This window comes from Peromyscus maniculatus, chromosome 6 (genome assembly GCF_049852395.1).
Source record: "Peromyscus maniculatus bairdii isolate BWxNUB_F1_BW_parent chromosome 6, HU_Pman_BW_mat_3.1, whole genome shotgun sequence".
In the NCBI taxonomy this organism is placed as follows: domain Eukaryota; kingdom Metazoa; phylum Chordata; class Mammalia; order Rodentia; family Cricetidae; genus Peromyscus; species Peromyscus maniculatus.
The window spans coordinates 114,700,870-114,713,930 of NC_134857.1; the positions used below are offsets into that span (position 1 = coordinate 114,700,870).

Sequence of the window (13,061 nt, forward strand, 5' to 3'; positions counted from 1 at the left end):
TTTTGAAAGATGAATTTTAATCATGTAAACAGATAACGGAGAGGTAGAAGTCCAGACAGTATTAGCAGATCACAGAAATGTGTGGAGTGACTAGAGCAAGATGGGGAGGGGAAGTTGAGTCATGGTCATTGATTTATCCACAGACTCTTACTGCTTTTATAAGCATACGCCAGCTCTCAGTCTGGTGTATGGTGCACACTAAATTTATTCAAAAGACCAAAAGAAAAGTTGGTTTTCATATTTTCCTCTGGTTAGTTTTCACAACATTAAACATTGCTTCTATAATCTAAAAATTACTAATTATATCTTCTAAGCACAAAGGTCTTAATTTCTTTTTTTCCAAGAGAAGGTATTACAGTGTTCTAGTATTCATTAGAATGAATTCTAATGTCCTTTAGGAGCTCCTGAAAAAGTACTCAGAAATGGGTAATGATTATGAGTGCTTGAATCAGTTCTCTCTTGACTTCGAGAAGGAAATTAAAACCCAAAAAGAGCTGGCAATGACTGTAAAAGCCAAGCTCTCACTTCCATACTCAGAAACCAAAGAGATTAAAAAGCTGCTTGCTGAGCACCAGAGATGTTCCATGGAATTCAACAGAATCCTGAAGAAACTTAAGGTACCAACTTTTTTTGTATTGGCCTTATACTGATGTAATTATAATTTCAATTGTATATTTCAATGTATTTAAGTCCTTTGGGAGTTACCATATATACTGTCTATATAATATGTATATACAAATTAATATGCATCTGAAGATCGGATTCATTCAACAAAACTTGAGCTCTGCCTGTATGCCTAGACACCATGTGAGGGTACTCAGAGTCCACATGAGTCACATCCCAAAGATCTCATAATCAGGTGAGGCAGGCTTGTGACCGGTTATAGAGGTACTGACAGGTTTGTTATGTGACAGATTTTCCCTCACCCCAGACAGGGAATCCATAACAGACCAAAATACCAATTACACCAAAGTCCAATTCAACTTAGTAAACCAATGAATTAATTGGGGTTACAGTTTAGGAGGATGACTGGGACATCTGCGCTGGCCGCAAGCCCACCCCAGCGGGTGATCACTCAGCAAAGCTGCACCCTGGGCCTCCTGCTCAACATGGAGGCGGCTCAGTCAGCTGAGCCCCCTCAGCGACTTGCTGGCCAGAGTCTCCTCCTCCAGCAGTCACTTCCTGCTGTTAGAACCCTGAGGAAGCGCCTTCGCAATCGTGAGGTTTTCCAGGAGATAGAGGGTTTCTTCAGTTGATAATCCTCTCATAGATTGTGGCAGTCGGATACCCGAAATTTATGCGGTTGGGGAACATTGTAGCATTAAAATTATCATTACCTTAAAGCCAAACATCTAAAGATGCTTGATAAAGAAATCTTGAAGCATGTGACATTTGGGGGTTGTTAGTCAGACAAGATTGTTAGAAGAATATTTCAAAAATCCAATATGGGGCTGGAGAGATGGCTCAGCAGTTAAGAGCATTTACTGTTTGTACACAGAACCCAAATTCAGCTCTTAACACCCAGGTCAAAGCAGCTCACACCACCTGAAATTCTGGCTCCAGGGGTTCTGAAGGTCTCTTCTAGGCTCCATGGACATCTAAACTCATGTGCATGTACCCACATGTATACATGTAATACTATATAAAATGAAATATGTTTTTTAATCTCAAATGTCTGACAGTAGGAGATTGACAGAACAAAAAATTATTATAAGAAGGCTGGAGAGATGTCTCAGTGAGTGGCAAGACCCCTGGCTGCTCTCCCAGAGAACTCAGAGTTGACTCTCAGCACCACACTGTGACTCACAGCCATCTGGAGCTCAAGTGCTAGGGGATCCATGGACATCAAACACACATGTTTAGTCACACACATAAAAATAGGAAAAAGAGAGCTTATAGAAAGTGCCATGTGACATTTTAAAACACTCCATATGAGACGTCCCATAGGAAGTCAGACATAGAAGCAGCAATCTGGAAGGGTTTCTGTCCCAAGGGGCTGAGAAGCGAAAGTTGGGGATAAAGAGTAGCTGCTTCCTTCTTCATCTCTGTCATAGTGTAACTAATAAACGGGAGACCTCACCATCTCAGACGTTGTCCCCTAAATACAGTGTCTCGTTTGTCAATTTACCTCCTTCAGTACGTGTTGACCTACATTACTCGGCTGAAGGAAGAACAGCATGAGGTCATCAGTAATGTCGAAATGGCTGTCATCCAGGAGGTGGAAAAGCAGAATAAACTTCAGATTAAAATGCGGAGCTTTCAACAGGCTTATGATATTCCATCCAAAGACTTAGAGAACCTCAGACTGAGCCAGGATATGGACCGCCATATTGGGGTATACTTTTTTAATGCCTTTAATGTGATTTTAAGCCTTTTGTAAATAGATACCTTTGTATGCATTTGAAATTACTAGGAACTCCCAGAATGATAGCTGACCCAAGGACTGTTTAGATGTTGCCAGGCCTACGTAGACAGGAAGTATATTTAACATCAAGTGAGAATTCAGAGAATTGTAGGTTTCCCAGGGCCTTCCTGCACCAGTGACTGGAAGTCAGAATTCTTTCCTGTATCAACTCTGCAAGGACTTTATTGCTCTCCCAACAATGTAAAGCTGGCTGCAGTTCCCAACACACATGTGAGGCCTGCCGTGTGCATAGAAAAAGAGCCACCAGAACCTATAGGTAGACTACCTCTGTCGTGTAGAATGTATTACCAGCATTCTCTTATGCACGTAATTGGAATAGTTTTAAATTAGAATCCATTTACTCTAGTATCCTAATAAGTAGAGTACGGTGGGTATTTTTCCCGTTATGATATTTTTATAGTTTATATGTTATTTGGGTGAAATCTTTCCTAATGTTCATATAGTTCGATACCTATTTTTCACACAGGAGATTCTCAAAGATTTTTCAGAAAATGACTTCCCCACCATAAAAACGGAATTCCAACAAGTACTAAGTAATAGCAAAGAAATGACTCAGTTTTTAGAAAAGTGGCTGAATACTCCTTTTGATGCAGAGAAACTTAAAAGTGGCATTCAAAAAGAAAACAACAGCATCTGCCAAGTGAATAACCTCTATAACAGCAAAGTAATTGTGAGTGTGATTGTTCGTCATCCGGGCTCTTTCATGCTTCTTTTATTTTTCTACTCATTCCTAAAAGGGTTAGACTGGCTAATATTTATACATAGGGGCTCTCTATGAAAGTTTTGATTATATAAAAATTGCGTCTTGTTGTCTTATGTTTCTTCAAGGTAATTAAACCAGTTTGTACTTGGGAAGGTAGCGGGCTGTTTGCATGTGATACTGAGTTCCCACTTGGGAGATTTTGCCTCTCCTCACTGTTCTCTTCCCATGCTCCTCTCAGTGCTTGTGAGGAGTGAGCCTTTGCCCCAGTGGCCTCAGGGAAACTGAGATGTAAGTCTGCTAGGGCTGTGGGCGGCCGCTGAGGTAAAGCCACAAGCGATCCCGGCTGGCTGCATCAGGGGGACTCTGTGTACATTCACCTCAGTAGCTTCTTCACCGTCTGCACATGCTTTAATCTGAACTGTAGGTTCCAATTGTTGTTTTGCTTATGGCATGTATGTCAGTATTTTTTTTTTAGTTAAGCTTATGGAAAAATTAACCCATCAGTACAGAGAACTCTCATCCCTACAGATAATCAATCTCTCCTATTACCAAGATCCTGTACCGAAATAACACATCTGACCCAGTCATGAATTCTAAGCTCACACCTGGTGTTGAACATCCTGTTGGCTTCTTAATGTATTGTGACATATTCCCATCATCCCAGCATCAGCCAGCCTCTGATGTCAAAGAGAATAGTGACTTTTGACTGTTATTGTCTACACAGGAATATAAGATTTATAGATTAATTAGCAAAAATCAGTAAATTGGGGCAGGAGAGATGGCTCAGCCAGTCAGAGCACTAGCTAGTCTTCCAGGTGACCTGGGTTCAATTCCTAGCACCCACATGGTGGCTGGCTCACAGCTGTTTGTAACTCCAGTTCCAGGGGATCTGGTGGCCTCTTCTGGTCTCCATAGGCTCCAGACTCAGACATGGTACACAGGCAGACATACAGGCCAAACACCCAAACACATAACAAAGGGGTTTTAAATCAGTAAAGTGGGCTGAGGTCTGGAAGGAAGTGGAGAGAATAGATAATTGTTAGGTTTACTTTGTGAGCTCTGCTATTGCTGACTTTAACCCGCAGTTCTTCAGTTTTTCCTCCTGAGGTACTGTAAATTAATGAAATGATCTTGCAGATCAGCAGGATCTTCTCAAGCCCTTCTTATTCACACCGTTATTAACATCCAACATGTTGAAAGAGAAATGTGCATTCATTGTCTTGAGCACTGCCCTAAGACATTCTAAATAATGAATCTCAGCATGTCTACTGTCCTAGAATTCTACTGTTTTTTAATGTAATTTTAATGCATCAATTATCTTAAAGCTATAGTGTCTCTTATTGTTCATAGGCCATGATAAATGAGTCAACAGAGTTTGAGGAAGGAAGTGCTGCCAGATCCAAAGAATTGGAACATTACCTGAAATCACTGAAAGAAAAGACTGAACAGCTATCTAAAGACTACCATGCTGTGACCGTCTCCCAGTCCGCTGCCCAGGTTTATCCTACTGCACATTCTTCTACACAGTATGGTAAAAATCCTCATGTCACATCAGTAGGTGAACAACTAACATCAGAGGTATGAAACTTCCTGGAGTTTAGAGCAAATATATAGCACCAATATATTCACTAAATATGAATACACTATTGTAAATATGTGTGATGAGTTGAATTTTTACATGTGGTTGTACTGTAGTTACCATTCAACTAATTATGAAACTTGATATCACGTAAGATCTTTCCTATGAGTTAAAGAAACAAGTCATAGTTTCAAGACTATATATAGAGTAGTTTATTTTCTAAGTAAAAGGACTTGTATTTGGATAAATTAAACAATATTTAACCTCATTGCTTGTTGATTGAGTCTGTGAAAACTCAATAACTAGCTACAGATGATCATTTTTGTCTTATTTAACATACTATGGATTTGCCCTATGGATCTGTGCTTTCTCTAACAGAAAATTCGGGAGCTGGAAGCCTCTTTACGAGAAGCTAGAGAGAATGCCATCCATAAGGAAGGCCAGATGGCAACAGTGAAGAAGGAACTGGCAGCGACCAAGGACTTAGTAGCAGAACTCCAGAGCCAAGTTCATGAATCCAAAAAGTGCCTTGAAAACACACAGGCAACAATACAAACACTTCAGGTAAGGCAGACCAGTCTCATAAATAAAAACGTGTTGTAGCCTGTGGGATTGAGCAAATAATTGGATGCTCTGTTCCCCCCGCTTACTACAACCTTACCACGACGCCTGTGTAAGGGCTCGAGTTCATTTCTCAGACTTCAAAAGGAAGTGACTGGAGGAAATGGAGTATGTTTGCATGTAAAATACTGATGATTTTTAGTATAGTGGAAAAAGGAATTTCAAAATGGAATAAGCAACACATTTTGTCAAAGTCGGTTTAGACTGCCTCAGGCATCAGGGTTCTACAGGCCAGCAGAATGATGTACCAGGATATGGCTTTGTTCTGTCCTGAAGAGAGATCCATAAATTCTTTTCATAGTTTGACTTTTTAAGATTGTTTCTATTGCTGGGCGGTAGTGGTACACGCCTTTAATCCCAGCACAGGTGGATCTCTGTGAGTTTGAGGCCAGCCTGGGCTGCAGAGTGAGATCCAGGACAGGCTCCAAAGCTACAGAGAAACCCTGTCTCGGAAAAAAAAAAAAAAAAAAAAAAGATTGTTTCTGTCAATCATATTTTTAAATCTGTAGTATCCAAAATACTTACTTCAAAATTTACTCCCAAGGATATTAATTTTATCCTCTGCATACAGCCATGTAATATAATAGAGCATTTATTGATTGAAAAAGAACGTAATTTGAATAAAATCTTGGTAAATTTCTTCTTGTAACATTACAAATTGCTCAAATCAGATAGCAATGGATTTGTTTAAAATCTGACCTATAATAGACCTTTATAACCATCCTGTACAATTGCTTTTTCAGAGATTATAATGACCACAAAAACTAAAGTAAAATGCTTGAATCGTAAAAAAATAAGAACATGTAAAAAGAATGAGTTATAAGCCGGGTGGTGGTGGAAGCAGAGACAGACAGATCTCTGAGTTCGAGGTCACCCTGGTCTCCAGAGTGAGTTCCAGGACAGCCAGGGCTACACAGAGAAAAATGCTATCTTGAAAAACAAAAACAAAAAAAAGAATTATATTTGAAAATGGGATGTAAAATAAGAAATTCACCATGTCCCAAATCAGAACTGAAATGAACCTGTAGGGATTTTCCCATATTCTTTTATTTATTTTTCTTTTTTAGATGTTTAGTATTTTTAACTGGGGGGGGGGGGAGATTAATGCAGGTGCCTGAGATGGTCAGAGGCATTGATCACCTGGAGCAGGAGTTACAGGAGCCTGTGACCTGCCTAAAGTGAATGCTGGGAAGAAACATGGGTTTTCTGGAAAAGCAGATGTGCCCTTAACTGCTGAGCCATCTCCCAGCCCCTCCATTATAAATTTCTAAATCTAGGAGGGCTCAGATCAGAATCACAGAGGACTATGTTTCTAGTGGAAGAATAGTTAGCAGAAAAAAAGAGTTAACAGAATCCACCTAATCTTAAAGAGCTAAACTTAGTAGCTAGGAATTCCTATCTCAGTCTTTTTAACTAATAACGCTTGAAGGCCAGCAGGTTTTTTGTGAATATCACTCTAACCACAGGTGATACATTTGCCACACGGAGTTCTTACCGTCATCATTTCTAAATCAGCTTTTCCAGTTTTGATTTCCCTGAGGCAAGAATTGTTTAGACAGTATTTTATGTGATAATGTCTTTGTATCATAGCCAAAGAATGTCTGCAATTTCTACACTTTCAGCATATACTGAAATTTTCTTGTCGGTGTGTTTGAACTTTTAAAACAGTATCTAGTCAAACAGATCAGTGGGACACAACAGAGAACCTAAAGACAGACACACTCAAAGGCAGCCCTGGGATCTTTTTAAAAAGGACAAAGGTACCTCAGTGGAGAGAGGTGACCCATCAGCTATTGATGCTGGACACCTGGACACGCATGAGCATTTCATAAGCCAGGAATGACAGCGCACAGCTCAGGAGGCTGAGGTGGGAGGATGGCATGCTCTCACTGGCCCAGGACCTGCCAGGCCCACATAGCAGGAGCCCTTCTTAAAAGACAAAAGAAGTCATGGACAGAAATGTAAATAATGAAGATAACACAGGAGAAAATATACCAGAAAGGAAATCAAACAACCTGATATGAAATGGACAAAAATTAGAATGAACTCCGCACTGTCCACAGAAGCCCCTGGGCGCCTTCTGGTGTGTCTGCACAGTGTTGCTGCACTCCTGAGGTAGTGAGAGGACTAAGGGAGAAGCACCGCCGGGGGTGTGCTTTCCGGGCCTGCCGGAAGCCCTGGGCTCCATCCTAGTGCTTCGTGAAGAAGGCTTGGTGACACAAACTCTAATCCCAGCCCATAGGAAATGAGATGGGGATCAGGAGTTCAAAGTCATCTGGAGCTACATAGCAAGTCCTAGATCAGCCTGGGACAGGAGAACATGCCATGATTCCTAAAAGACCAGATGTGGTAAACCTACAGCCACCACCATACCAAAAGGAGAAAAGCTCCCATGGTTCCCACTAAGATCAGAAACAAGTGTCTTCTCTCCACTCCTGTTCATTACAGTGCTTGAAATATGAGCTAAAGTAATAAGACAGTAGCTCATGAGATGGAAATAAAGGGGTAAATATAGGAAAAGAAGTCATAAAGTATCCCTCTTTGCTGATGATGTGGCTCTATACACAAAAGACCCCAAGGACCCCACAGAAAATCTCAAAACTGATAGACAGACACCTTCAATAAAGTGGTGGAATACAAAATTAACGCGGATCATTTGCCTTCCTGTATAACCCCCTTCACAGTAGCCACCCATAAATAAACCTGGGAATAAAGCTCACCAAGAATATGAAAGATCCTGTCTGTAAAAACTGGGGATGTGGAGAGAGATGTAGCAAGTCATGAAAAGACACAGGCCCCTTAAAAGCATAGTTCTAAGTAAAAGCCACCTGAAAAGGCTCCCTATCTTTTAGAAAAACTTCAGACAAAACTAGGAAGACTGTAAAATGATTAGCATTTGCCAGGAGCGGGGAGAGAGAGAAAGATGAGTCAGTACAATGTGGGGAATCTAGATCCCTCCTGTAAAAGTATTAGTCCTAGGCAGGTGTGGTGCTGCTCACTTTAAAGCCGGTTCTCAAAGTCAAGCAGATCTGCAGTGAAGCCATACTTGTCTAAATAGTAAGTTCCGGGACAGCCAGGGCTACACAGCGGGACCCTAAACAAGATGCTAATGTTAGTTCACTTGTAGAAAATGCACTGAACTAATGCATAATTTTAGTAGAAAGTAAAAAGAAAAGGGACAAGGCATGTGTGAGAGTTTTCCACACTCTGTTTTTCTGTGATCCTAAATAAAACTCTACAAATCGTCAAGAGCCTGTGAGATGGCTCGGTGGGTAAGGATGCTTGCCACCAAGCCTGAGTCTGTGCCCCAGAACCCACACAGTGGAGGGGGAGAGCTAACTTTGCAAGTTGCCCCAGTCCTGCACAAAAAAGTAAAGGTAGAAAGCATTCAAGTATCGTCATGATTCTTTTAAGATACACAGCTTTGCAGACATGTAAGGTTATATGGACTCCCTGAGTCAAAATAGCTGTCTTTGTTTCACTGAGCTGTCCTGCCACAGAACACCCGGGAGGTTCTGTGGCCCGAGCGCCATCTGCTCTGTGCCCACACTGCCGCGCTCCTTTCCCTTGCTCACGCGTTTCATTTTTTCTCTCATTTGTATGACTTTTTCCTGCATGGGTGTCTCTGCACCACGTGCTTGTCTGGTGCTGGAGCTAGAGTTGTGAGCTGTCCGAGGTTGTCGGCAGGAGCAGCCAGTTGCTCTTAACCACTGAGCCATGGCGCCAACCCACATTTCATCATTTCCACTTTTCTGTTCATCTGGTAAATTATATCACATTTTCCATTGGGAAAGAGTATTTTCTTAAAGAAGCAGTATTTGTTTGCATATAGTTTCAGATATACTTCATATCAAATATTGGGATGTGCCTTTACTACCTTCTTGTGTTAGAAGTTGTAGGCAGTTTTCAGACATTTCTGCTACATCAAAGGCAACCACTTCACAGCTAGCAAAACCAAAACTAATGATTGTTTTTCTTTACTTTTTCTTCTATGACAGGACAAAGTTGCCTTAGGAGCTCTGCCCTATAAAGAAGAAATTGAGGATCTCAAAATGCAGCTGGTGAAGACTGACCTGGAAAAGAAGGAAAAGGCCAAGGAATTTGAAGTAGAGTAAGTCTGTCTTTGGCTTTGTTGAACATGGCTTTAGTCACATAGCATTGCTTTATAAACTTCACAAAAATCTTTGTATTTGTTTACTTTTTAGAAAGTAATTTGTGCCGGGTGTTGGTGGCGCACGCCTTTAATCCTAGCACTCAGGAGGCAGAGCCAGGAGGATCTCTGTGAGTTCGAGGCCAGCCTGGGCTACCAAGTGAGCTCCAGGAAAGGTGCAAAGCTACACAGAGAAACCCTGTCTCGAAAAACAAAAAAAAAAAAAGAAAGAAAGAAAGAAAGTAATTTGTAAAAATGTTTCTTTACGTTTAAAAAATATGTAAGCACCCATAAGTTTCAAGTTCATTAAAGTGTGGTTACATGTAGAAATGATTAAAAAATTGAGCACAGTCTGGCTGCAGTATAGCTAATAGTAAGGTGCTTGCCTGACATGTCCCAAGCCCTGCTTTCAATCCCCAGGGCTGAGAAAATAAGCTTGATTCTCATCGGTTAGCAAGGTGTCTTTGAATGGTTCTGCCTCAGTGATATCTGAATCAAAACTTAAAGGTGACTTGTCATATTGTGGATATTGAGAGCCTTTACTTTTTGTGTGTGCACGGGTGTTTGATTGACTGAGGTTTCAGCTTGGTTCTCCTTTTTTCTCCTAATGCGTTTTTGTGTAAAGATTGTTTTCTTCTGGTACTTGGGACCCCGCAGCATATCCTCTTTTTACCATATAGCATACCTATAAAATACAGTCAGCATGTATTGTCATAGTTTTTGGTGTTTTGAGACAGGGTTTCTCTGTATCCCTGGCTGTCCCTAGAACTTACTTTGTAGACCAGGCTGGCCTCAAACTTAGAGACCACCTGTTTAGTGGGACTGAAGGCCTATGCCACAACAGCCAGCACTATTTTCATTGTTTTTAAGAACAGCATAAGCTTTTTATAAAGATTTATTTATTATGTATACAGTGTTCTGCCTGCACGTATCCCTGCAGGCCAGAAAAGGGCACCAGATCTCATTACAGATGGTTGTGAGCCACCATGTGGGTGCTGGGAATTGAACTCTCAAAGAGCAGCCAGTGCTCTTAACTGCTGAACCATCTTTCCAGCCCAAGAACAGTATAATTTTTAATATAGGATTATAATTTATCATTTCTGATTAATTCTTGAATTGCTGACTGAATTCATAAAGTATCCCTTTCTCCTGGGGAGCAGTACAGAATTTGGCTTTTGACTCCTTTGCCCCAAGTCAGAGCTGCAGTGAGGATTTGCTTTCCTGATAGTATGGAAATTAGTGGTTTGGTTTGGTTTGCTTTGGTTTGGTTTTCCTGTTCCTTTTCATTCTCTGGTGATTTTCTGTTTATATCACTCATGGTAATAGTTCATAGTGTCTCCAAAAATAATTTTGTTCAGTAGATAACTAATGCCTGTTACATTTACTAGAAGTTTTAAATGACTTGGTTTCTCAATAATTAAGCTGGACTGTTTGGACGGCTAAACAGAATGGTTGCATTTGGGTATAGCCTTCAGACCTGAGCTGTAGTCCAGGGACTGGTGTGCTACAGCATAAGGTATCATGTCAGTGTGGCGCATCAACTTAGAAACCCCTCGGCAACAGTTCTGTTTACCTTCCACTTCAGATCGCCTGGACATTTACATATTTTCATTATCTTACTCCTGTTAGAGTTCGTTCTATAAAAGCCACTATTGAACATCAAAAAGAAGTGATAAGGCAGCTGAGAGAAAATCTTAGAAGAAATCAACAAGCCCAGGATACCTCAAGTAAGTTGAAGAAGACAGATTTTTTTTCTCTCCTACAATACATCCCAACTGCAGTTTCCCCTCCCTCCACTTCTCCGAGTTTCCCACCACCCCTCTCCCCCAGATCCACTCCTCCTCCGTTTCCCTTCAGAAATGAGCAGGCCTCCTAACAGCTTCACACATCACTCAAGTATTGACTTCTGTAAGAATGGCTCAACTATCCAGGGAAAACTTACTTCCCAATACAAACCAAACACATCCAAGGAGGTTTTAGCTATATGCATACAACTAAGACATTCCAGTGGCTACATAATAACAGTGAATAAGTATTAGCTGATCTGCTCATAAATTGATACTACGTTGATAATTACATGAAAACTGAAATTTGCCACAGACATAGTTTGGGGATTGAAGGGTCCAATTTCTTTCTGTATACTCCTTGCAGCAGCTTTTTTCTTTTCTTTCTTTTTTCTGTCATGTGCTTTGTTAGAGGAAGAATGCTGACTGGGTATTGGAGCACCTTTATATACTAGAATGAGCATTAGCTAAAAATTGGGGTAAAGTCTTTGGACTGAGTGCCCTCGGCGACCAAGTGAACTAACCTGACCTTCATACACACGAGCATCAAACCAGCAGGTGTAGAAAAGCACTTTGAGAAATCTAAATGCCCAACAAAATATAGCATATCTGTGTTATGCTTATTCTCAAAAGAAAATGGAAAGGAGAGAATTAACCTCTCTGAGGAATGATAATTTGTCACTAAATACAGAGTAGTCAGCCCTGGAATTGTGTATGCAAGCCACACAAAAAGACTCAGTAGTTTGAATGTTTATGTTTATATGTGTAACAGTATCAAAGAGAGAAACAAACCATCGATTTGAGACGGAATAGTAGGGGTGTGGCAGGGGTGGGAGGGAAAAAGGCAAGAAGTGAAGTGATGTAATTAGTTTTTAAATGTAATAGAAAATGAAAATAATATGTTAAATATGTTGTCTGGTATCTAATGTGGCCTGAACTTCCTAAGTGTCTATTGCAGTGATCTTGGTTCCTGACTGGAAAGCTTCAAAGGATAAAATAGAAGTGACTGGTATAAGATCGAATCTCAAAGTAGTTTTAATTTGTATTTCCCTGATAGCTAAGAATTTGAATATTTCTTTAAGTCAGTGGTTTTTCCACCTGTGGGTCCTGACCCCCAGAGGGGTCACATTTTAGATATCTTGCATATCAAATACTTAAATTGCAATTCATTAACAGTAGCACAATTACAGTTGTGAAGTGGCAATGAAATAATTTTGTGGTTGGTATCATCACAACATGAGGAACTGGATTAAAGGGTCACAGTGTTAGGAAGGCTGAGAGCCACTGCTCTGTTTCTTGGTCTTTTGTGTTTCATCTTTGATAACTGTTTAGTTCTATACCCCATTTTTAAATTGGGTTATTTGTTTTCTTGATGTTCAGGGTTTTTTTTTAGTTCTTTTTATATTCTAGGTACTAACTTTCTGTCAGATGGACAATTGGTAAAGTTTTTTTTCAAGTTGCAAGCTGCCATTCTACTAGTATGATGCTATACACAAGAGTTTTTAGTTTCATAAGGTCTCATTTATTAATTGCTGGTCTTAATGCTCTGCTATCAGGGTCCTGTTCAGAAAGTCTTTTCCAGTGCAGGCCTAGTCCCTGCTTTCTCTCCTGTCACGTTCAGGGTACCTGGCCTTGTGTTGAGGGTCTCAATCCATTTGAGTTGAGTACTGTGCAAGGTGACAGATAGGGAACTAGTTCCCCTCTCCCTGCAGCCCTCCAGTTTGACCAGCAACATTTGTTAAAGACACTGTCTTATCCAGTGTGTAGTTTTGGCTTTGTCAAAACCCAGGTGTCCATAG

At 40.6% G+C, this 13,061-nt stretch overlaps 1 protein-coding gene across 4 annotated transcripts in view; it reads left to right on the forward strand.

The window, feature by feature from the left end:
* Nucleotides 1–13,061, forward strand: part of Cenpe (centromere protein E) — a 62,294-nt gene that overhangs the window by 44,282 nt on the left and 4,951 nt on the right. For all 4 annotated transcript variants that reach the window (XM_076575020.1, XM_076575022.1, XM_076575021.1 and 1 more), the window contains 7 exons: nucleotides 399–617; nucleotides 2,138–2,335; nucleotides 2,892–3,095; nucleotides 4,479–4,706; nucleotides 5,086–5,271; nucleotides 9,327–9,439; nucleotides 11,108–11,205. In XM_076575020.1, coding sequence (XP_076431135.1) covers nucleotides 399–617; nucleotides 2,138–2,335; nucleotides 2,892–3,095; nucleotides 4,479–4,706; nucleotides 5,086–5,271; nucleotides 9,327–9,439; nucleotides 11,108–11,205 — 1,246 coding nt within the window. The remainder of the gene's footprint in view (nucleotides 1–398; nucleotides 618–2,137; nucleotides 2,336–2,891; nucleotides 3,096–4,478; nucleotides 4,707–5,085; nucleotides 5,272–9,326; nucleotides 9,440–11,107; nucleotides 11,206–13,061) is intronic.